We start from the raw sequence: 26351 nt of genomic DNA, 5'->3' as shown, positions 1-26351 counted from the left end.
CTTCGACAATTATATTGACATCATACATAGGTCTGAATAAAATACCGCTTTTTCAGATTTTGCCAATATGTCCTGCCGTACTAATGTTCTATAGTCCACTAGAGAATGCAAATTCACTGAAAATTTGGTAGAAACACATAACGTCATGCTATGGTTTTAGTCGTAACTATGTCGTAGCTAAGATCCTCACATGATCGTTTTGGGCAAGTGGTTCTAAGATCGGTACTAGCTACAAACGTATATTTCTTCTACACTTGATCATAAACTTGGTTTGTGAAACTGGCCCAAGGTATCTACTGACAGTCTATTGCTGAGGCATAGTCTTTATTAGATTCTCTCAAATCTGTCAGTTTGAGAACAATACCCACATTTATTATTTAGGATATTTGGCCGCCTAATCCTTATGAAGTGATTTAACGTATATAGTGTTTGATAATCATCAAGTATTGGTCAACATCTAAACTTACTTGTCTTTTATTGACGCTTCCAGCCAAGAAATCCAGGTGGAGCTGAATCTATTCTGGGTGAAATGGATCAGTTAGAATTAGATAGTACAGTAGCTGGCTCTGTGGCTGGCTCTAATGCCATGCCTGATGACCTCATACCAGCCAATGCCACTGATGTATACAGGAATTATAAATTTAATCAAAGTCAGGGTGTAAATTTACCAATTAGCAGTCACAGAGAAGAGGTGAGTTGCCAGAATTGATTCCAAATTGAAAAGAGAGTAGACTAAGATTGGTGTGTCCTGGCAAAATTGCTCTCATTGCACCATGCATGATGTTGCCTGTCCTTAATAGGTCTTACAGTGCAGGAAAGTATGATTTAATGTTTTATTTCATTTTCCAGTTTCTAAACTGGATCTATGATATATGACTAAATCTTTGTGAAAATAATTGCTTCCATTTACTAAGATACCAGAAAATTTGTATCTGGTCATTATTTCAGATTGTTGCCACCATTGAAAGTAATCAAGTCACAGTTATTCAGGGTTCAACAGGTTCGGGTAAAACAACACAAGTACCACAGTTTATATTGGATCATTATGCCAGTGAGAATAAATATTGTAATATAATAGTCACACAACCTAGACGAATAGCAGCTACAAGTATAGCTAGACGTGTTTGTGCTGAAAGAAATTGGACATTGGGCTCAGTTTGTGGATATCAGGTATAACTATTGTAAAGTACATATGCCAAAGTAACAATTCAGTTCTCCAAACTCTGTTATTTTTTTCAAATAGACTTCTGCTGCAAATAAGTTTTGCAAGTTGTTAACCCTGAACTTTTGATGATACTGGACCTTCAAATTTTTATGTTAGAATTAATCATCATTTGTTTGGTTACAGCAATTTTGATCATTGGTGCTATTTTAGTTCATCGTAAATAAAATTTTGTGACCATGAACAGGTCATATTAACACATTATTCTTGATTATTGATAATTCCTAATCCCTTTTGTAAAAAGTCTTTATTTCTTATTATAAATTGTAGATTGGGTTAGATCGTAAAGCTACAGAAGACACTAGAATTCTATACTGTACTACTGGTGTTTTACGTGAAAAATTAGTTGGTGAAAAGAGTATGGCTATGTTTACACATGTTATATTAGATGAGGTTAGTCTCCAATAAAATTATAATTTTGATTCAACGACTTTGATGCAGATACAGACCAGTTTCGTTGATGATTGATATTTTTATCAGAGTTGACCATTTTATAAATTTTACAAATTTCGTATCTGAATATGTAAGATGCCTTTTATTTGAATTTGAAATCAGTGGTCCTCTCTTGAAGTATTGTGGGAAATAGAAAAACAAAACTTTGCCATAAGATTTAGATTTATGTTTACATTTTTTTTTCAGATTCATGAAAGAGATCAAGAATCTGATTTTGCTCTACTGATTGTGAGAAAACTTCTTAGAACAAATTCTAGAAATGTGAAGGTATATGTCTATTGGATGTTTTGAATGTTGGAATTTAACTGTCTGTTTGGTTTCTTCTTTTTTCTTATATTCAATACATTGAACAAGTGTCTGAGCTTCCTGAAGGACCGGTTGTACAGTATTAACCAAAGATTTAAACTGCTTATTTTGATGCAAATTGATCAAACATTATGAAATTTTGATTTAAGGTTATATTGATGTCTGCTACATTAGATTCTAAACAGTTTGCTCAGTATTTTGCTCTACCTATAAGAGATAAATTAGAACCAGCACCAGTAGTTAATGTAGAAGGTCGTGTATTTAGAGTATCAGAGTTCTATGCTAATGATCTTTATCCTGCTCTTGGTGATGTATGTTCTTTTTCCCTCGGTTATTTAGATAATATGTATTATGAAATGAAAATTGAAAGAAGAAACTTCTCTTGCATTCATTTTTGAAGATTTTTGCAGAGGAAAACTCCTTAAGCCTAAGGTTTTATTGTTTTTTATGTTTTTTAAGCTTCTATTGGACTTAATGGTCAAATGACTTAAAGCACATGTAGTGGTTGCATCCAAGATTAAAGTGTACATTAAAATATACATGCTCATAGAATCATCATTGCGATTTGATCTCAAGATAAAAACCCTTAATTTATTCATCAATCCCAATGTGTTTCTTATTATTTTAATAAACATTGCTCACCCTTTTAGAACACTTGTTGCCACTTTGCGATTTGGTTAGATAACTTAGCTTATGGTTCTTGGAGTTCACATAGTTGATGATAAGTCTGTGGTCTGTTTGTTGCTATTTTGTACCATTATGTATTGTATATTATAGCTACCTGTAGCTGATGATAGGAGTCCCTGTCTTTCTGAGGAAGCTTTACACATGTCAGTTAAACTTATACAAGAATTTGATAAGCTAGAAGTTAAAGAATCAGGGTAAGTCTGTTTTCTTTAAGCACATGAAATATTTAGTAAACCTTACCCTACAAATCTGACCCCACCAGTTCCTCAGATGTTATAATAGAAAAGAAGTTTATTGTCTGGCATCTATCCAGGAGGAAATCAGGTTTGATCATGAAGAATTAATCTTACAATATGCATATTTATTGTAGTACTCCATCATTGTTCAATTTTTGAAACCTTCTACTATATTTACACTATCACTGTATTTTTCTAAGTAAATACAAAATCAAGGAATCAATTTTCATACATACTGCATTAGGTCATGTGAAACTACCATCTTGAGATGGCCAGAATTTGAAACACTTGTATTGCCAGATATTTTCTGTAATATAAACACAGTTTTCAATTGTTGAATGTTTACACTATTTATGTTATGCTTTATTCTTATTCAGGAAAGATGCTGAAACAGGCTTTGCCCCAGTAAGAGGTTCAGTTCTAGCTTTCTTACCAGGTAAGTCATGAGATATTTAGAAACATCCCCTATCACACTATTTATATTGAAAAGTAATTTATGTCTATAGCCTAACTATGAAATAAGGAGGATATTCAGCTGTACTATTTAAACGGTAGATATGTATTTCATGTTGACTCTTCGGAAGTTTAACAAGTTTATTTATCTATCTATGTAGGTTATGGTGAAATATCAGATATGTTTGATTTGTTATTACCTCTAGAAAAAGAACATTGGTATGTAATTGTTGGCTTTTAAACTCTCTTACTTTCCTAAGACTAAAGATATATTACTCGTTTAACTTGTTTCTGATAATCTGGAAACCCTGATACCTACACACTATATAAACTATCTTGAAATTTGTTAAACCGAACGTTTTATAGGGAACGGACATGCACGTATAAACAGGTTCCACTGTATATTGATATGTGAAAAATATTTTAAAAGACTGAAGCATTCTTATAGTTGATTAAAGGGACAGATGTGCCATTGTTTTTAACCAATCATACTTTAGTCTCAGAAACAGGAATTTTTAGCTAAGCCAATCATTAATTGTGTTCACAGATCACCGTCAAAATTTGAGCCTTCAAATCCATGTGTGACAAGAATTGTCTGGGTTTGAATGTTCAAATGATGACTCATCAATTTAAAATACTCTGTGATATATAGAAAAGACATATAGAAATAGTGAGTAAAATTCCTAGTTCAAAGTATTCTAGGAATTATGTGATTTCCGTAATTTCTAGTACTTCTGGAGACTATTTGCATATATTCAAGACCAAAATCAACCCCCAAAATAGCTGTCCCTTTAACACGTTGAAATTGAAATAGATTTTAAAGGATTGTTTTAAAAGTAGATTATTGATATAATTAATGGTCATGATATATGTTATTTACAGTTTAAGGATAATACCTTTACATTCCACAATTACTAATGAAGAACAACAGAGAGTATTTGAACCTCCACCTAAAGGATATAGAAAGGTAGATTGATTGATTGTCATTATAGATACCCAATTCTATATAATGATGAATTATTTGAGGTTTTTTCGCTGCTTTACTCAAATTGTTCAAACAGTGGACAACAAAGTTTGGTTTTTGATATAATAAGTTTGAAGAAAATTCAGCTTAACCTTTCCTGTGGAAATTATTTATCAGTAAGCATAATTCACTTGAAGTTCGGTTTAACAGACATTTTCTTTTAATTTTATTTCAGGTTATATTATCTACCAATATTGCTGAAAGTTCTATTACAGTCACTGATATTAAATATGGTAAGTCTTTAAGGTATGGGCGTTCCATTATTTTGACCAATTGTACCTTTGTCTCAAAAACAGACCTTTTTTTAGCTAAGCCAATCAGCAAAAGTGTTCACAGCTCACTGTTGAAAATTTGAACCTTCAATTCATGTGTTTGTTGGATTGAAAGTTAAAAAGAAGAGTCATCTTTTATAAGACATCTATAGAATGTTTATACGATTTTCATACATTTGTAGTACTTCTGTTTGATATATTCAAGACTCAAATCAACCGGCCAAAATGGCACACAGATACATCTGTTACATAATGAATTTGTAGTTTAAATATTTACTGGTTTTCTTTCAGTTATTGATTTCTGTTTAACTAAAAGTCTAGTCTGTGATCCTGATACAAACTATACACATTTACAGTTAAAATGGGCATCGAAAGCTAATTGTACTCAAAGGAAAGGTATGGTTCTTTTTATCATTTCACTAAAGTGAACTTTAATAGTTTACTGCAGGTTTCAATACAGAATCATCTTTTCTTATTATTCCGGTCTGTAAATGGTAGAAGGTTTTCTCATGAAATTGAGTTTCTTTCTTTCTTACATCATAACTGATTCCTCACTTTGTGATTAATTTGACAACTCAATATTTCTTTGGAGATGTACATCTTAATAATGTTGATTTGTCATTAAATGAATTTGATTGATCTGTTGTAGGTCGTGCTGGTCGTGTATCAAATGGAAGAGCTTATTTTATGGTCACAAAGAATTTCTTTGAAGATTGCCTACCAGAATATGGTGTTCCTGAAATGCAGGTATTTAATTTAAGAATTTTGAAATAATTTTAAAATCTTGGCACCAAGAATTATAACAAACCCCAGTTTGATTTTATTGGTCTTATTTTGCTAGGAATATAGACTTCTTTGTGCAATTATTGTAAAAACTTCTAAGCTGTTGAAATGATCTAATTGAAGTATTTATATTGTCATTATATTTTGAGTACTATTAATTAGAATTTAATCTTTTCTCTTCAGAGATGTCCATTAGAATCGTTGGTATTAAAAACAAAGATTTTTGATATGGGGGAACCGAAAGCTATATTAGGTCTAGCTCTGTCACCACCTAGATTAGATGAAATAGAAAGAACTGTACTTAATTTGAAAGAGGTGGGATTTTTTATAGAAGTTATCCTTTAAAGGCTTTTTTCAACATTTCGAAGGGTGATGAGGGTCTTGAATTTATCTAAATAGTCTTCAAAAGTACTAGAACTGTACAATTCCTTTTCACTGTCTATTTCTATATATGTCTTTTCTATTTATGAGTCTTCTTTTTAACATTCAAACTTCTGGGCACATATGAGCGACAGTGAGCTGTGAACACTATTACTGATAAGCTTACTTAAAAATGTATCGTTTCTGAGACTAAGGATGTTGAATCTGTCCCTTTAAAACTCAATGCCACTGTAGAATTGTAAAAACGCTTAGGTTCTTAGTATGGTATGTATCATCGCATACACTTATATTTTGAAACTATTATAGGTTGGAGCACTAGCTACAGGATTAAGAGGAAGCAATGTGAAACATGATGGTGATCTAACATATATTGGACGTATATTAGCTGATTTACCATTAGATATTAGAATTGGTAAATTACTAGTATTAGGTCATGTATTCTGTCTATTAGAGGAATGCCTTATAATTGGTAAGTGTTGGTATGGTATTTATGTAATTTTAATATCCTTGAATTGTCAATATGTGACAAAATGAAAAATAACTGGAATTACAAAATTATTTTTGATGTATATTTCTTGTGTCATGGATAGCAAGCATGAATAGTTATTTACCATCAGAAAATAAAGGATTAAGCTTCAAAATGTAACTTTTAATGTATTTTCTAGGTGCTGCCTTGTCATTAAAGAGTGTATTTGCCAAACCATTTAAAGCTAAATTAGATGCATACAGGTAAGATATGTAATTGATAGTTTGAGGATGATTTATTACATGTTACCATAGCATGATGTAGTGGTCTTTTCCATTATGAAATCATGCTATATCACATAAAATTCATTTATAACAGGTCTTTTAACATTGAAACTATATTTTTAGGCATAAACATGGTTGGGCTGATTGTACATTAAGTGATTGTTTAGCTATACTTAATGCTTATAAGGTTTGTAACTATTTTTGTTAAAGTCTATGCACAAGCTAAACTAAACATAGGCTTAGAGGACATTGATGGTGCAACCCAAAATAGAGCGATATGACTCTATGGGTTTTGTATCCTGTAATTTGTCAAGTTTCCCAACATCTCTGCAGGTCGTATAGGTTGACAAGAAAAAAGTGTCTTGTAGTTCGATTAAGACAGTAGACCGAAACCTTGAAAAAAAATTGAAATGATTAGAGGATTAATCTTACTTCATTTAACTACAGGTCTGGGAAGAGAAAAAGAAAATGCATGAATTTCGACGAACTGGTCAAAGTGAAAAAAGATGGGGAGAATTGAATTTTATACAGATTCGTAGAATAAATGAAGTAGCAGAGCTAGCTAAGGAAATAGAACAGAGACTACAGAGATTTAGTATAGAAAAACCTAGACAACGTCCACATTTTAAAGATGATATTAAAGATCCACAAGAACGTTTATTGTTAAAGGTAGGGCTTTATTTTTACATTGGGCTTCATAGGATATAATAATTCTATATGTTTTGAATTGTATTTCAGCTTTACAAGATTGCAAACATATTGTAAATTAAAAGTATATTTGAAACATTATTTTATTTTGTAGAAAAAAAAATAAAGCCATAACAAAAGGAAACTAGAGCCACACGTGGCACAGAGTGGGACTTTGCAAATGTAGCAAATTGCAAAAGACCCTGAAAAAATCAACCTTCCACGATAATTAGATCATGTGCAAGAACAGTCTAAAGTTGAGAAATTTTCATTGTTTAGAAGATTCTAATACCGGAAGTAGACGTCAGACCTCACAAATAAAAATATCAGCAGATAGCCAAGGTCAATGACCTTTGATCTTGTAAAAAAAAAAAAAGAAAGTCTAAAAAGAGATATATGTCATCAAAATTTCTAATTGCACACGACTATAAAACCGGAAGTTGACATAGGACAGCAAATATAAAAGTATAAATAGATAGCCAATGCCAATGACGTTTGATCCTACAAAGGTCAAGGTCAACAAAGGTCAAGGTCAAAAATTGAAAATTTTGAATTTCCAAAACCTGTTCCTTTTTTTGAACTATGAAGCGGAAACAACCGAACTTCTAAGACAAAGTGGCTCAAAACATGAGATAATTGTATGCAAAGTACCATTTTGAACAAATAATGAGTAATTTAACCCGGATGTGCCACGCCCACCTCAATTGTTTTTTTGCATAGGTTAATTGATATTCAAAATGTTATGTCGTGTTCCAAATTTCAAGCTTCTACATCATACAGGTCAAAAGATATAGGTCAAAATCGAAAAATGAAAATATCCAAATGTAAAAAACCTGTTCCTTTTTTGGAACTATAAAGCTGAAACAACTGAGCTGTTAACACAAACTGGCCAAAAGGATGAGGTAATTGTGTGCAAAGGCCCTTTTTGAACAAACGCATCCTATGCGAGTTATGCCCCTGCCTCTAAATGTAAACAATTAGTACTTCAACCCAGATGTGCCACGCCCACATAAGTTTTTTTGTCATAGGTGGATTCATATTCAAAGTGTCTAGTTATATTCCAAATATCAAGGTTCTACATCAAATAGATCATAAGATATACAGACACCAAGCTCAAAAAGTCAAAAACCCTATGAAGGTCAAGGTCATCAAAGGTCAAGGTCGCGAGAAATATGCTTTCAAACTTTGAAAAAATTCAACCGGAAGTTGCGAAAATGCAAAAGCAAAATTCAAAAATCGACTGGCAACGTTTTGTGAACATTAGACAGCAGATTACATCAACACCAAATTTATGCAGATTTAGTTTATCCCTAAGGACTTATTTCGATTTTAAGAAAAATTAGAAAATCAAGATGGCGGCCAAAGTATCACTTCCAGTCTGGATTTTTTCTTCGTTTTTTTGTATTAGCATTTACTTACGACTTGCATAAATTCCGTTGACCTATTTCATTTACACTGGAAGTTATTCGATTGGAAGTAGATTGTACTTTCAATTGATTCCACCTTCAAAACCGGAAGTGACGTCAAAACTCTGACATATCATTGACTTTATTGATGTCTCTTTGCATTTTAAATTTCAGATCAATCGATGCAAAAACAAACAAATTTTTGAATTTCGTAATTTTTCAAGTGCTATCTAATCAGAAATTACAGCCAGATTTTAAAAAAGAAAACCCGAAGAAAACCGATGCAAAAATGCGCCTTCCAGAGCCAATTTATGAGTTTTTGCATATGTTGCACTGTGGCACTTACGGTTTGCAAAAATGTTCCAATTCATATTCATTAACAACGTTGCCACTGCAGAAGGTTTACACATGTAGAAATGTAGATGTAGCTATTGAAGCCTAGGCTGTGTGCCCTGTGGAAATTTCGAAAAAAAAAAAAAAGAATTGACATTTCGATAACAAACTGGGACTTTGCTGAAAGCAAAGTCCCACAAATATTAAAAACACATTATAGAAGAGTAACATTGAAATCATTGCATATATAGAGGCATAGATATGATATAAAGCAATGTTGAAGAAAACTATAAAAACACAAAATAGAAAAAAATATTAAAGTACAATATTGAAAACACAATGTAGAAAAAACATGATATCGAAAAAAAAATTTAGAAACCTAATATAGTAAAAAAAAAACATTGAAAACACAATGTAGAAAAATTTTGAAAACACATACAGTAAAAAAAAATATTTGAATTTTCAAGATACAATATACAAAAAAATATTAGAAACATGATATAATAAAAAAAAATATTAGAAGCATATTATAGAAAAAAAAACGGAAAACACAATATTGAAAAAAAATTTTGAAAACACAATATCAAAAGAAAATACTGAAAACACAATATAGAAAAATATTAAAACATACTATAGAATAAAAAATATTAAAAACGTGATATAGTAAAAAATAAAATGGAAAACAGAATGTAGAAAAACAATTTGGAAAACACATTATAAAAAAAATACTAAAAAAGAAAAATATTGAAAACACAAAAAAGAAAAAAATATTGAAAACATAATATAGAAATAAATTATTAAAACAATATATATGAAAAAAATATTGATAACACAATATAGAATTTTTTTGAAAACGTGATATAGAAAAACATTATTGAAATGATAATAATGAATGAAAAATATTCAAAATGTGATAAATTAAAATTGAAATGGAAAACACATGGTAGAAATAAAAATGGGAAAACACATCACATAGAAAAAAAATACTGAAAGAACTATACAGTAAAACTATATTGAGAGCACAGTATAGGAACAATTCTGAAAACACATATTGAAAGCACAATCTAGATAAACATTATTGAAAGCACAATATAGATAAACATTATTGAAAGCACAATATAGAAAAACATTATTGAAAGCACAATATAGAAAAACATCATTGAAGCACAATATAGAAAAACATTGAAAGCACAATATAGAAAAACATTGAAAGCACAACATAGAACACATCATTGAAAGCACAATATAGAAAAACATTGAAAGCACAATATAGAAAAACATCATTGAAAGCACAATATAGAAAAAACATCATTGAAAGCACAATACAGAAAAACATTGAAAGCACAATATAGAAAAACATCATTGAAAGCACAATATAGAAAAACATCATTGAAAGCACAATATAGAAAAACATTGAAAGCACAACATAGAACACATCATTGAAAGCACAATATAGAAAAACATTGAAAGCACAATATAGAAAAACATCATTGAAAGCACAATATAGAAAAAACATCAGTGAAAGCTCAATATAGAAAAAACATCATTGAAAGCACAATATAGAAAAAAAAACATCATTGAAAGCACAATATAGAAAAAAAAACATCATTGAAAGCACAATATAGAAAAACATTATTGAAAGCACAATACAGAAAAACATTTTTGAAAGCACAATATAGAAAAACATTATTGAAAGCACAATCTAGAAAAACATTATTGAAAGCACAATCTAGAAAAACATTATTGAAAGCACAATATAGAAAAACATTATTGAAAGCACAATATAGAAAAACATCATTGAAAGCACAATATAGAAAAACATTATTGAAAGCACAATACAGAAAAACATTATTGAAAGCACAATATAGAAAAACATTATTGAAAGCACAATATAGAAAAACATTATTGAAAGCACAATACAGAAAAACATTGAAAGCACAATATAGAAAAACATTATTGAAAGCACAATCTAGAAAAACATTATTGAAAGCACAATATAGAAAAACATTATTGAAAGCACAATCTAGAAAAACATTATTGAAAGCACAATCTAGAAAAACATTATTGAAAGCACAATATAGAAAAACATTATTGAAAGCACAATATAGATAAACATTATTGAAAGCACAATATAGAAAAACATTATTGAAAGCACAATATAGATAAACATTATTGAAAGCACAATACAGAAAAAGCATCTTAAAACTCATAGAAAAAGAAAATATTGAAAACACAAGATAGAAAATTAAATGTTGTTTTATGTCCTACTCTTCTACAAAAAGATATAGATTTAGATACGTTTTTGGCAAATGAAAATTGTTAGAAATAAGTTTTCTGGACCTTTAATTCTTAAAATTAGTACAAAATCTGAGCCCCTGCACCAATTCATTCCTGGCAACGGAGCTGATCAATTTTGGTTTATGACGTTTAGGTAGTCAATGATATATCATCATATTAATCATAGCACTATTTCAGACTGAAAGTTATGATTATTTTCGTATTTAAAAAAACACAAGGCGCAGTAATCTAGAATGTATTTAGAAATAAAGGATTCATAGTTTGGGAATAGTTATACTGAGTTGAATTGATTATGGTTTGGAATGCAATGTGCTATGTTAAGATATTTTGGTTGGGATTTGGTTTCAATAGGTGGGGCTATTACATCTATGGTTCTGCATTTAGTCATCTCAGTTTTTATAGCCACCTTGTAAAACGTATTTCAAAGTATTTTTATCTTACTGGTCAAGGCTAGTTTTTTTTTCTATGATATAAGTAACAAATCTATGTTTGTATTAAAGAGATTAAACTTCAAACACTTTATTGAGTTAAATACATAGACAATAAATCTCATAGAAGCTATTCTTTCTATTAATAGCCTAGACTACTGTTTGCCAAGGTACAAAGCTAGTAACAGTTATATAGCTATTTATAGTGTAAAGGTCAAAGTAACCTGGATTATTCACTACATATTTGAAATAACATATCTTGCATACATTCATTTTAACTGAAAACAAATACATTTGTGTTAGTTATTAGCCAAAGAGTAAAGAGCTTGAAATCCCCAGGGTATTCTTAATATAGTAGTAACAGTTTGTGAAAAGATGTCTGCTTATCACACACGACTGTCAATATGTTTGATCATAGATGTGTATCTAGGTTAAACCACTCCATGACTTCCTATACTCTCCCTTGCTTAACGTTTTCTTTGTTTTCTGATACACTTCTTCATATTGTTATGGTTTTCTTCAAATTTGGAGGTTATTAGACATTCTTTTCTTAAAGATAAAATATCGAAAAATTCATGAATGATGTGTACTAATGTATAAAAAATAACTAAAATTGTGATACTAGTATTGATTTTAAAAGCCATTCATTCTCAATTGTGTAAACCATATAATAGATGAATTGGCTATATTTATGACGTTAAGAAGGACCTGAATCAAGCATACTTACCTGGTACGGGAGGCACCGTGATCAGCAAGGCGGTCCTCCCAGGGTGAGGCCTTTCCATTGCACACCGGATTGGCTGACCCCTGCGATCGCCCCAAATGTGGGCGACTCGAGTACGTAATTTTTTAGTGTGGGGGACTGCGTTCGCGCTATCCCCTGGAAATTCAATTCAAAAGAGCTCCTTCTCCCTAGAAATAAATGTCCTTTCTAAAATATCCCTAATATCAGGACTTTCAAGATTTTTATGAGCTTTGATAAACTGTTGATATATATTTTGTAAAAGACACAAGTATAATCAAATAATATGATTTCTGTTTTCAGATAGTTATAGCTGGTTCTTTCTATCCTAATTATTTTCTTAAGAATGAAATAGATGAGATTGATGCTATAAAACAACTATCTAATAATGATCCCATGAATACAGTAATGGTAAGTGTATCTTTCATAATAATAATAATTATTGATTATTAATAGCCACTTATGAAAAACTATTTGCTTTTTTAAAGAATTAAAATTAAATATCTATTTTTAAGAAGCCACAAAGAAAATTTTATTATGAATATGATGAAAATATTTTATGGCTATTTTACAAAAAGGATGAAAATATTACAATTTACTGAAGAAAGCTACGATAATTTATGAAAGGGATAAAAATATTTAATAGCTCTGTTTTATGAAAAGAATGAAAGTATTTGATATTGAAGAAAGCTACTTCATAATAAAATATAATAAACAGTTATATAGAAGATTTAATAGCTTTTTTAAAAATATTTACTAATTTTACAAGAAATTTTCTTTTGAAATAAAAAATGGACAGATTTTGAACATTATTGTTATTGTTAAATTGAAGAATTATTGAAGACAAGCCCCTTGTGGGGATAGAAAGTTCAATTCTCTAACTTTCTCTTATTAATTTTCACAGTTAAAAGGTTTACCTGCTAATCAAGGGATGTTATATAGAGAGAAATTAGAACATACATTTAGATGGTGCTATTCTGGTCCACCACTTGTCATTAGTTTTGAAGAAACAAAGTAAGTGTACTTAAAAAAATATTTTAATGACAGTTTGTTTGACTGTTACAGGTCCGATATCGTAAAAATATGATTGGTCAATCACTAAAATGATATTTTAGATTTATTTGCATTATTCAATTAGATTAATGAATTTTTTTTTGTGTGTTATTTATTAGTTTTGAAAAATGAGGCCCATGTAAATTATAACTGTTCTATAAATTATTCAAATATTTATTTACTTATTTCCGGATATTTTGTTACATTTTGACACTTTAGTGCTTTCAAAGCAACCGATTCTCTTAACTAATTCTCAAGTCATTTTCAGAGCTTTCATTCAGTTTCCATGGAAGAATAATACAAGATATGAACATAAAGTACATCAAGCTGTTTACATGGCAATTAAATTAAGGTTTGTTTGATTTGGGTTTTTTGTTACATCAGCTGTGAAAAAAGGCTTGACAATTTGAAATTTACTGTTAATCATCATAGAAATGTATGATACTGAAGAAGCTATTTAGATACAGTTTGATTAACATTTCAATAAGGAATATTTTTGTCTTAATGGCAGCTTAATTTCAAATAGCTGGAGCTATGTTCCACAATAAATTTTAAACATATATAACAGAAGTTTTCAAACTGGGGGCAATGTTGAAATTTTTGTGAAATGATGTGGGCCTTCATAGTCTAGCATAAAATGTTCTGAAAAAGATTGCAGGGATCATCATGAAATAGTAAGAATGTAATGGGTAATCAGAAGAACAGGTTGAAAAACTCTGATATATAATTAATGGACCACAATTAAATAGTTGTTGTAATGTACATCTATTTGATATTTAAGATTATTAAGAATACCTATAGAAGTAGAAGTTTATAATAGAGATGATGCTCAATTATTAATGAAACAGTTACAAGATGCTAAAGATGATGCTATTGAAGATGGTAGACTTCGCACAAACAGGTACATGTAGTTATTTATAGATATAGGCCTTGAAATAATGTGGCCAGGCATGTGATGGAGTGGATTTCCTGTCGTATGTAGCATTTAGTGACAAAAATTAGCTAATATGAATTAATATAATCTAGCGAATAGGCATTACTTGAAATTATGTCAATATTTGATAATAATAATAATAATTGAAAAAGCTTTAAAGATATCAATTAGGTAGATTCCTTTTGTTTCATGATTATTTGAAGGCTAAAATTTCTATTTCGTCAATTTTTTTTTAAATTTTCATTTAAAATACAGAACTGTTTGGATAAGAAAATTATTAATTCATTTTCCTTTTTCTTCTCTGTTATTGTAGAGTTATGGCATCAGAAAGTGTTTTTGGTGAACAAATACAAACAGATTCACTAGTTGTCCCTCCACCAGGACCTGAAGAGTTATTCTGTACTATGTGTGTTACTGAGGTAAGTGTAAGATAAATGCAGATGAAAGTGTTTCATGTCATATTTTGATCATAGAAAATATTTCTTAAAATTGAGTACGCTTGAATTTTGTCCTGTTGTATCTTGGTTATGCTAATACAGCTAAAAACTCTTTTACCCAAATATTCCATATTTCCCAGAAATTAGTTGAGAAAGATTTCTTTAATAAAGCATTTGATTTTAGAATTCATAGATAATGAATATCAGGTTGATAAATATTTGATGATTGTTTGCAGACATGCTTTGTCCAGACTAATCATAGATATTTTGATTGTAATCGAAGTAAACTACATATATACATTTCGATTGAAATCTATTCTATTTGATATTTAAAGGTTATAGAATGTGGTCACTTTTGGATTCAGTATGTAAATTCTCAAAGATTTCAAGAATTAAAATATATACAAGATTCTTTAAATGTTAATAATGGACAGAATTTAGAAGTGAGTATTTATTTATTATTTAATTACTAGCTTGAATCAACTCTAATTCTTTGACTAGATTAGACTTCTGCTATCCATGGCTTTGTTTTTAGATTTTTATATTAAGACTTTATGTTGCAATAGTTTTCAAAGATCTATTGATAGTCAGAAATCGAAGAAAAATCCTTGTAGTTTTCAACTCATTGCACTGTACATTCCTTTTCACTACCCCTGATCAGGAGCAGAATAGTAGAACGGTCATTTCATCTGAGTCCTTTGACTTATGTAACATAGATATACTATAATGTAATTGAATGACACAGAAATGATATAATATATATATTATGTGTTTTAGCCTCTAACAGGATTATTAAAACCAGGAATGTATTGTGCAGCACCGTTCAAAGAGAACGATTCTGTAGCATATTATCGTGGACGTATAGAATCTATAGATAATCAAAGTGATCCAACAGGTCATAAAACTAAAGTTCAGGTATGTCATTTAATATGTGCTTTTTGTGTCAGCAGGCTTGATTTTTCCTGCATATCTCAAAACAGACTCTTGATTAAGATTTGTTTTCTAGGCATGAACATAAAACGACTCAAATGTGAGGGAATTTGTTAAAGAAAATGCCAAATGCGGAAACAGTTTTTGCTGAAATAGACACCAATGCAGTAAAGACCAAAACATGGAGGATATGCTTATTTATAAACAAGCACTAACTAATATGCATCTATTTATATAGCAATATGTAACATCAACTATGGACAATTATTTATGTAGCTGGTAGCCATGTTTTCAATCAATGTATTTCTAGGTATTTTTTGTTGACTATGGTAATACTCAAATAACACCAAGAGCTTTATTAAGGGTTTTACCAGATGCATTTTTAAGCGTTCCATTTCAGGTGAGAATATAACACAATAAATAAGATTTTAGTTTGATAAATTTATATACACATCCTCTAAATGTATACTTCCAGTAAACTAAGCTAGTTTGCGAATAGCTTGACGTCATTTGTTAATTATCAGGAAAATGGTGAACTTTTTTTTTTTAACTCTGTCTCTATGTGAAAGTTTCACCTCAAAAAGACCTGGCTCTTACTGTTGAGCCTACTTATGTGGTTAGTCCAGTTAAATATGAAGATTTCTATTCTGTTTTGATGTTATTGTTCTAGGCAGTGGAGTGTTTTTTAAGTGGAATTCGGCCGTCTGCTGTTAAATGTCCAGATGGAGTATGGAGTAGAGAAGCTAATAATAAATTCAGAGAGAAAGTTCTTGGTAGAAATATGTTTGCTCAGGTTATTATTCAGATTTCATTTCATTATTATGTGTGGTTATTTTATTGTCACAAATCTTTACTTAACAACTGCGCTACATTGATTTGCCTTGATATGTATTGATACGCTATATCATTATGTGACAAACTACAGTTTATCAAAAGATAGTGGACCACAGCCATATACGGCCACCACGGCATGCGGATGGTAAAAAGGAAACATCCGTTTTAAGTTTCGTGATAATCGGTTGAAAACTAAGAGAGTAATAGCATATTTAAGATTTTGGGGCAAGGGCAATAACTCTGCTTCTAACAGTCGAAAATAGCTCAAATTCAAACTTGATCTTCGTTTTATGAATATGTATACACATACCGAATTTCATTTGATTCCATCAAAAAATCTAGTTTTTAGAGCGTTTACAAGCAAATGTTAACGGACAGACGGACAGTGGTGTCGACAATATACGTCCACATATAGCGATGTGGGCATATAAAAATTAAAGGGAGAAAGGAGTGGTAATGAAAACGTAAATATTAGGTGTGGCTTGAAAACTATGAAATTTAGGAATAAACAATAATTCTGGTCATTTTCTACAGATATTCTCAGTAGTAAGAGATGCTATAAGAGTAGAATTAATAGAAAAACAAGCCAATGGTTTTGAATACAGTATAAATCAAGAATTGATACGAAGAGGATTTGCAGACCAAGCTGAAGAATCTTATTTATCAAAGGTTAGTTTTGAATGTATTAAAGCTGCTATATTGCTCATATGTCCTAATTAGTAATAAACTTTACTTTCTAGAAATGAAATCAGATCTGTAAATGATATACACAAAAGGTACCTGTACTATATAACATGAAATTCCTTCTTTCCAGCAAAATCATGATGCCAGAGAATTAGAAAGAATACAATTATCTACTAATACAACATTAGATCAAGATATAGCAGCTAAACAGGGCTTTCTATCAATTCAACTTAATACAGATAAAAATATCAGAAAACGGGGAAAAAGGGTTAGTGATCTAAATACATCTGTTTAAAGATTGAGAATTTGTTTATTAACTACACTAATGGCTACATTTTCAAATATTGTCTCAAGTCAGATATTTATTCTTAAGAGAAAGCATGAATTAAGTGTTAATCCTTTCAATAGGCTAATTGGAATCAGTTGAACCAAACTGAACTGATGGTAGTTTTAACTTAAATTTACTATCCTTTAGCAAGCAGTTGTTATTGAATTGGCTGGGATAAGTTTTCCTTCCATATTTGCTTCATCATTATTCCATTTTTTTGTCTTTTTTTAGATTCGTCTTGTAGGACCACACAGTCCACTAGAAATGGCTTTTGCAAATATGACTTCACTGGGTAGATTAAGGTAAGAGACTTATTTATGGTTGTTCTGTCATGTGGTTTGCACTGAAATTCAAAACTCGCATTAATGCATGGCTGATTTTTCTATTGTATAGGGTATCAAGAATAGATCAAGACAGTGTCAACTCTGTTGCTATAGATGATGAACCTCAAAATAAACAATCTAGGATGATGGTGGCTTCATTTGTTGGTTTGGATCCATCTGGTAACAAGATGATAGCTAGAGATACAACTATCATGCCTTTAATAGATGGTTTACCTGCTTTAATTACATTATTATTTACTCCAGTAGCAGAATTAAGGTAGGTTTAATTGTTTGCACATTGAAAGTTGGATTTCAACTTGTTATTGTTTTGTTGTTAACAGGAGTTGTAATGATCTGAACTTGAAATTTTGTCTAAGTTATGATTCTGGTTTTAAAATTGATTCAGTCCATATTAGCATGAAAATAAATGTTCATGGTACAGTGCCTGCTTTCAAACAGTTTTAGAAAAAGCTCACTTTAAGCATTTGTACTGCAGTTAGCACTCATTCTATCAGAATGAGCTCATAGGCAAAACATGAACACAACTTGTCCACTTAATTTTCAGATAGCTTTATAAGTAATAAACACAATAGAAGTCTGGCATGTAGGCCTATAGTTTGAATTGAAAAGTTTGGAAACCGACCTGAATGTGTATAAAAAACATCTTTGTTCCACTATACAGCCCTCAAAGCCCAAAGAAAATGTATCTTATAGTCAGTATATTATTAATATATTGTAGAACTGATAAAAGAAGAGAAAGATATATTGGTGCTCTATGTGGTTTAGGTTATGATACACACACTGGTTATGCTATATTACCTGATCATGATATAGAACTCACATTTGATACTAAAATTGATATTAATGATATCTCTAAGGTAGGCCAGATACTTTTTTTTTCAACTAAAATGTTCAATGATGATGGTTTGAAAAGGTTTAAAAGGACCCAAGATGTGTGAATAGATGTTATATCAAAATATTTTCATAACATAACCCTACTATTGCAAAACTGTTCTTTCCACACTGTAAAGATGTTTTCTATGCTTTTTATGTGTATTGGGGCTAATTGTGTCATCTATTTGCATCATTCTAATAACGTCAGTTGTCTGTGGTTCCTGTTATTATAGAAATTCTTAATGCAAATGAATATTTTATCTGTAGCAATGTAGCGATGTAAAAAGCCAAAAAAAAGCTTTATTTAGGGGAATTGCAAGACTGACAGAAAATTTGAATGGTACAAATAGATGATTTTGAATTAAATTTCCATCTATGCAGTTTTTACAAACCAAATGAGAATGTAGATTTTGAGAAAGCATTGAGAAATCTTTTGGCATTAAAATCAATATACATATATAAAAGATATATTTCAGAGTGAATAAATATAAAATATGTTGTGTTGTAGATCAATGGTATAAGAATGGCCATTAATTTAGCAATTGGTAATCAGTCAACTGTAGCCGGATGGGGACCTGATGCTGTATTTAGATTACAGAAAAAAGCTAGAGAAAATATGATTCAGTAAGCAGTACTTTTTATCACCACAATCAAATTCCTAAATCTTGAATGATATTTTTACTAGAGAAACTTAGATTACCTTTTGACTCTTGCTCTCACTTTCAACCAATAACTTTAAAGCTAAGAAGATTGCCATTACATTTTTGACTATTGACTGAAAAGTAGGCATTAAACAAAGTACGTTTCCACTTTGCATACATCTAATCTGTCTTTGTAATTTGAAAGAGAATATCTTGAAATGTGAAAGAGTTTTAGGTACTGTGGTAATTAACTTCCTTATCTTATCCCTAGGTTGATACAGAAAAGAAGGGAACCAATGGAACCATATGATTATGAAAGAGCTTATTCCTGGAACATGGTAAGTAATCCACAATAATGCACTGAAACCACAGGAGGAATTTCATGGTAAAAATAAGGAAGGCAAGAAAGCAATACAATACATAATAAATTTACATATCAATATAAGATAATGCTATAGAATTTCATGTTTTATAGATGTTTGTAAAGGTAGATTCCCAATCATTGTTATACTTATAGTCAAACACAGATGTCCCTTTCAAACATAAAAACAAGCTGTCTACTTTATAAAAATGAATAGTAATAAAGTAAAAAACGGATGAATCAATAAGATTCTTTCATCTTATCAGTGCATTGTGTCTGATAAAATAATCGCAAAATATCAACAAGATTATTTATCAGCCTCCTTTTAATAATAAATGATAAAGAATTCCTCTGTATATAAGAAATGGTGTCATAATTTGATTTTTTGATATATTTTTCACTGTTAGTGAATCAAATCTCAACTTACATAATCGTTACAGCCTTGGCAATCATTATAATTATTTCAGGTTGATGAAGCCAATATTTTGTCTCATGACTTACCTATAGATGAAGATTACTCCATGTTGAATCCACACAGTGGTATTGTTTTAATAGAAGAGGAAACAAGAGAATCTGATGAACTTAAGAAACATTTAGAAGTTTTATATGAATTCTCTAGAAGGTAGGCTAAAATAATTAATGTAATAGTTGTTATGTTAAAATAGGATTTAGTAACTAATAGCCTGAAAATTTTGAATTTTTCACTTTTAATGTAATATGATCTGGGTTTAATTTTTTCCAGAAAAATGCTATCCAGTTTGTCTAGTATTCTGTCTTTTAAAGCTTATTAAACAAGATATATAAATATTCCTTTCAACAATTTGATTATAATTGTCATTGACGTATTTCAAGTACCAAATCTTCTGAACAAGAAGCTAGCAGAGAATTACATATTTTTTTCTCTTTTCAGCCATAGACGTGAACCAATAAAATGCCAGTTATGTAACGTAACTTGTCAGACACCTCAACTTCTTGCTCTACATTTACAAACACAAGCCCATACAAATCGTGAACAAAAACTTTACAGTATGTATGGTAACTAGTACAGTAACTACTGGTAGTAACTTATATGTTTAAATGCTCACATTTCAAGTTCTAGACCTCCGTCCATAATTTCCGTTAAACCTCATTTTTTTTTTTCTCTTTGAAAAGTAAAATAACCAAATGTGAAGCACATTTGTTGCCATAATGATATCAAGGAGATTCTGAAGATTTCGTGTTTTAAGTTACATGAGTATCTTTATACATGGATGAAAGTTAAAATGAGATTTCTTCAAATCATTGTCATAATAAGTCATTCCATCATTATGTTAATTCATTTTATATAAAACCTCTTTTTGAGAATATGGTGACTTTCCAAGGTTTCCACAATATGATCTCCTCTAACACTTGTATTTTTTATTATTGTGCAGTTATTCATACTGCTATCATACTTCTAGTCATTTTGTTATTCATATACTTCATTATTTTATCAGTTAATTGTATGTATGCTTATTTGGAAATGTTTTCAAACGTAAGCACTAATAGAACTGTATTTTGAGGTACTTCTTAAAGAGAATTTTTAAATATTATATGTGTATCGGGGACACTAAAAGCATCAATTTACACCATTCCAATTTTTCGATCAGATATATGTGCTTCCTTTAATTCCACTAAAACTAAGAATTTTGATGACGTTACTAATAGCAAAAATTGTTTGCGATTATTGACAATAATCCTTTGTTTACATCTGAAAATATCGAAATCTTGTTATGTCTTTCTGAGGTTTGTTTATTTGTTTTGTTACAGTGTTTGTTCTTCATATATATATTTATTAATGACATTTACTTAGTTCCAAGATATGGAAATAAACCTTGTTTATATTTTGTACAAGTTTTGGCTGTGTAGAACCACGGTATATATATACTGTATATTTAAGTTTGTAAGAATTAAAAAAATTCATCAATTACTTCTTGTCTGTCTATAAAAAAGTATTGGTAGCAGTTGTAGAGAGGAGATTGTTGTTACTTGCTATGAATCAGCATCGCACAACTTAAGAACTGAAAGTCAAATTTTAATTCTGTAATTGTTGAAGCAGTTGAACGTTAAGCGGGCTTTGAATCTGGACTTACAGCTGAATTTCAGCTCCATCAAAGGAAAGGATCTGGTAAAATGCGAGGTGCTTGTGTCAAATGCTGAGGCAAAATCACCTAATTCAGAAGCGCTTCAGGTCCAATGTAGAATCAGACTTTAATATTACATTTACAATTTAATAAACCTGTTTTATAGTAAAGTGATGATCAGTATTCAATTACCCATTACTAATAAATTTAATAGGTACAAACTGATCATTTCAATCCAGGAAAACAAAGACTTAAACATAGCATTTTAATTAGATTTAATTTATATTTTTGTAGTTCCACATATTTTGAAATGTCTTCCATGACCTTTGGCAGTTTTGAAATATTTATGACATACACTGCACTCATAATTTAAATACTGATGCATATATTGGTGTTTTTCAAACCAGTCTTTCTTCCGAAACATGGCATTACAGAATGGTTTACAGCATTTCAATATCATTTTATCAGATGCAACATATTCTGAATGGCTTTTTACATGCTTTTCATATTTATTAACTTTAGAGAAAGTTTTATTACAATATCCACACTTCAAATCTTTTCCCTTTCGCGGCTTGTCACCATGAGTTTGAAAATGGTTGAGGAAATCATCAGAGAGAATCACACACTCATAATTACATATATCACACACGTACCTGACTATATCATTTTTCTGTTCATGCATTCGCATATGCATAGTCACCCCATTCTTCGAGTCAAACCAACGACCACAATCAACACATTCTAAACCAGTTTTCTCATCATCATTCTTCACAGGTTCCGTTGAATCTTCAACAGCAGGTTTATACAAAGAAGTTCTGCATCGTAAGCAAACTATGTCGTCAATTAATCTATTCTCTTTTGTTGGAGTTAAACAAATTTTCTGTTTACAGAACTCACAATGCTTAATAATACTTCCATCAGATGATTTCTTTTTTATTTTATGATACTTTTCCTTATGTATAGTGACAGCTTTAGTTGAGAACAGAACTTTCTTACATTCATCACACACGAATCTCCCTGTTACATTTTCTGAATCACTTTCTTTTTCATGATCCAAGTCTGATGTCTCACTTGTGCAACTGATGTCAGATTTCTGTGAGGCAGGATTCTCTTTTGCCTTTCTTACATTTTGACTGCTTTTGGTTTTAGACCTCTTGATTTTAAAGTCCATATTTAATTATAAGCCTCCTGATTCTTGACACAACTGATAACTGAAACAAAATTAAACAAAGACCCCTGTTAGTATAATTCTCCACAAACATTTAGAAATTTAAACATATGTGGTCCGGACTTCCATTTGACCAAGGCACAATCTTTACAGAATCTCATTTTGCCAATTTGAATTTGTTTTTTGTAAGAATTGAAATATCAATTTTAATATAAGTAGGCCAATTTAAAATAAGTTTTTTTTTATTGGCAACCCATCTAGAAAATAGTCCATTCCAAATGTGGGTCATTTTCATGGAAAATTCTGTGTACAAGTGACAAATCGATGGTTAGGCAAAAGTTGGAATGGTGTACACACTTAATTTCTAAAGACAGGCATGAAAGTAGTCTCTCCTATCCAGCCAAACTTTATTTACGAACAGTTTGCAAAGACGAGACCGAGACTAGCATGGAAGGGTAACAAAATTGACCTTCAACATTAAAGAGCATTTATTCATGGGAGGTAATTAAGCAGCTACAGACGACAAATAGTGTCATTTAAAAAAAAGACGAAAATAAGGATCTAACAAGAACAATCTGAACACGAATATTTAGTCCTTGGAACTCACTACCCATTCTCTGTATATGGTATTGGAATGACACGTTGTTCTTTCTTCTTGCTGTCTGTTGCAATTCTTCTTGCTGCCTAGCTGTTGCAATTCATCCGAGAATATTAACTGAACAGGATAATCATCACAAGTGCGTGGGAAGTGGCAACGTAGGCCTATGCGCCCGGGCTATATACGCCTTATACAGAATCGGGTTTTACACGGCCAATCTTCTTAAACTAAGATCTATGTAAAGCCTTTCTACATTCTCCCCGTAAAGTGTAGTCTTTAGTTTTCATGGAACTTGGCAAATTATGAAGGTGATGTTATGAGCTGTAGCCTTCTGCAAAATTCAAATAAAAAGTTAATTTCTTTTGATTCAAAATTGAAAAAGGTTTAGTCCAACCGATCATCATAACACTTGTTTATGTTTCTGTTTTAATATGATGATTGTTGATATGAAATGAATGGAGTTTTACGTTATCTGTACCGTGTGGGCTAATGAAGACGGGCAATGTCATGCAGGGTACAATGAGGGAAATTTTGCCAGGTCAGTGGCATTGGCCTGCTCATTTTTGATTTCCAACTGCTGGGGGATCTATAACTTGCACAACCTGCAGCACACAGGGCCTGGGTTTATTGTCCCATCACGACGCTTTCTCCATGTAAACTCATCTTACCTGCATCACTGACAGGGGGAAAGCGGGTTGAAAAATCCGAAGGCAATATCTCGACCTATGCTGGGATTGGACACTGGACCTTCAGGTTATCCAGGAAACGTTTAACTCACTGAGTCACCAGCTCCCTTTACAATTGTTCTATTTGAGCACTATTTGAACAGTGATTTTTTTTACTATTGCATAGATGTGATATTCAAACCGGAAGTGCCTGATAAATATGAGCTGCGTTTTCCACGCTTTCAAGGAAACAGACTGATATTGGCATATATGAATGATATGTTAAGCCAACAACTGGAAGCAAGTCCCATGTTTCTAGATGATAAATGCCGCCAAGCAGTTAATATAAACACTAGAAATCTTTCAAGATTCCAAGAAGCACTTTTCTCTGACATCTGAGATAGTAATACCGATTTCGAGAGGTAACTTTGATAGATGAGTTGTATCACAGCCCACTCGACATTCATATTAATGTACACTATAGTAATAATAGGTTATATAAGGAGATAGATGCTGGCAATTCAATGTCATTAGGACAGGAAATCATGACGTTCAAATTACTCTTATAACATCCTCTTCAATTTGATGAGTAGAACATCTAGAAATCAAAGTCCATTGAAAAAACAATAACCTTGAGAGAATCTAGTTTCAGCTTTAAGTGCAATGAACCTTCAATTGGGATTCCATCTAAGGGAAGCATGGAGGTATATGGGAGATCTTTTTTTTTTATTCGAGGCCTCGTCCACATTTATCTGCTCGCTGTAAAATGATCTTAAAGGTACATTCATTTTGATAACGCTAGACAAGGTTCGTCAGGATGTGAAAACAATACGGATGCAGAGAATCCAAAGGTTTGGGAACCCAATGTTTACAGGGAACGCGAGCTGGGTTAAGACCATCATGAGACTGTTTAGTTGTACCCTTAAAAGGAATAAAAAAAAATTGACGAGACGTTGTACAACATCATTTAGCCCCCTCCCCTAAAGTGATTTATAGTTCTGTCATGAATCAAGATAATGAATGAGTATACCGTTACCATTTGGCCTATAAGATTGTTACCATCCGTTTATTACTGAAGTGATGATACGTGTGCGAAGATGTGTCGAACGTGCTATTCGTGGGAACTTGATGACGTAATGTGAAATATTGAAATTGTGGCCAGCATTGTGAAGTGTTAGAAATGAATATGAATGAGTGGAGAGGAAATACTATATAATAGGAGCTATCACGAGTGATTAAATTTTAACAATCCTTAGAAAAACGTTCGCAAATTTTTATTAAAACAGGACACTAACCAAAAAGCAGTAAGTTTTTACTTTTGTTACAGCAATATACTTTTTTCATAGAATAAGTTTGTTTTTAGTTTAGTATTTTTGTATGCGATGAGGGGGATTTAAATCAAACTTTAAGCGAAAAATAAATATATGGGCACTTGGTTTAAAACAATATACAAACTTGAAGTTTCTGTTTTAGCCAAATGTAAATAAAATTAAGCAAATAAAATGCATATTACTTTTTAACATTTAAGTGGAGGTATCAAACACTCCTGAAAAAAAAACGGAAACAAAAATAACCTAATTATGTATCTCAGTACTATATTTAGTTTCTTTGAAATGGAATTTCTGGAAGTCTGGTTATTGTCAGTTCACACTACATATCTTTCGTGTTCACTGTAAACAATTTATACTCCAAGTTTATATTATTAAATCACATAATGTACAGTATACGTAACTTTGTTTAAAAGGTATATCGACTCCGTACCTGGGATTTTCATTATGGATGATCTGACCTTCGAAAGTGTAGAACAACCTATAAAAAGCATGTTCAAGAACGAGGTACACGCCACAGTTTATTTCATGCGTAAGACTTTGATATTGCAGAAACTTGAAACTTTGGACGGGCAACCGGGCTCAGTTATCTGTCACTCAAACACATCGA

General features: G+C 31.0%; 2 protein-coding genes across 2 annotated transcripts; one reads left to right on the top strand and one right to left on the bottom strand.

Annotated features, from left to right (window-relative positions):
- Positions 1 to 927: 927 nt before the first annotated feature.
- On the top strand, positions 928 to 19506 carry LOTGIDRAFT_110746 (hypothetical protein; the record flags this gene model as incomplete). Its single annotated transcript, XM_009048013.1, has 31 exons — positions 928 to 1170; positions 1493 to 1615; positions 1862 to 1942; positions 2131 to 2292; positions 2759 to 2862; positions 3282 to 3340; positions 3519 to 3576; positions 4240 to 4324; positions 4557 to 4614; positions 4945 to 5049; positions 5303 to 5400; positions 5620 to 5751; positions 6124 to 6286; positions 6483 to 6546; positions 6691 to 6754; positions 7015 to 7236; positions 12765 to 12872; positions 13366 to 13459; positions 13773 to 13866; positions 14296 to 14415; positions 14762 to 14867; positions 15221 to 15328; positions 15663 to 15794; positions 16126 to 16215; positions 16486 to 16608; positions 17184 to 17358; positions 17528 to 17622; positions 17893 to 17963; positions 18055 to 18261; positions 18724 to 18862; positions 19387 to 19506. Coding segments are annotated over 31 exons (3603 nt in total), but the record flags the coding sequence as incomplete, so codon positions are not given.
- A 2729-nt stretch (positions 19507 to 22235) lies between these two features.
- LOTGIDRAFT_230332 (hypothetical protein) lies at positions 22236 to 23604 on the bottom strand. Its single transcript, XM_009048012.1, has 2 exons — positions 23508 to 23604; positions 22236 to 23193 (listed from the first exon to the last, which is right to left on the bottom strand). The coding sequence occupies exon 2, from the start codon at positions 23151 to 23153 to the stop codon at positions 22263 to 22265; it is 891 nt and encodes a 296-aa protein (XP_009046260.1). The 5' UTR covers positions 23154 to 23193; positions 23508 to 23604; the 3' UTR covers positions 22236 to 22262.
- Positions 23605 to 26351: the final 2747 nt, after the last annotated feature.

The sequence above is a fragment of the Lottia gigantea genome (assembly GCF_000327385.1).
Source record: "Lottia gigantea unplaced genomic scaffold LOTGIsca_12, whole genome shotgun sequence".
Lineage (NCBI taxonomy): Eukaryota > Metazoa > Mollusca > Gastropoda > Lottiidae > Lottia > Lottia gigantea.
Note: the sequence above shows the minus strand (reverse complement) of the source record. Positions and strands in the feature narration are given on the sequence as shown.

Bases quoted from the DNA above. Each gene is read 5' to 3' on its own strand.
- LOTGIDRAFT_230332 (XM_009048012.1), bottom strand. From the start codon at position 23,153: ATGGACTTTAAAATCAAGAGGTCTAAAACCAAAAGCAGTCAAAATGTA.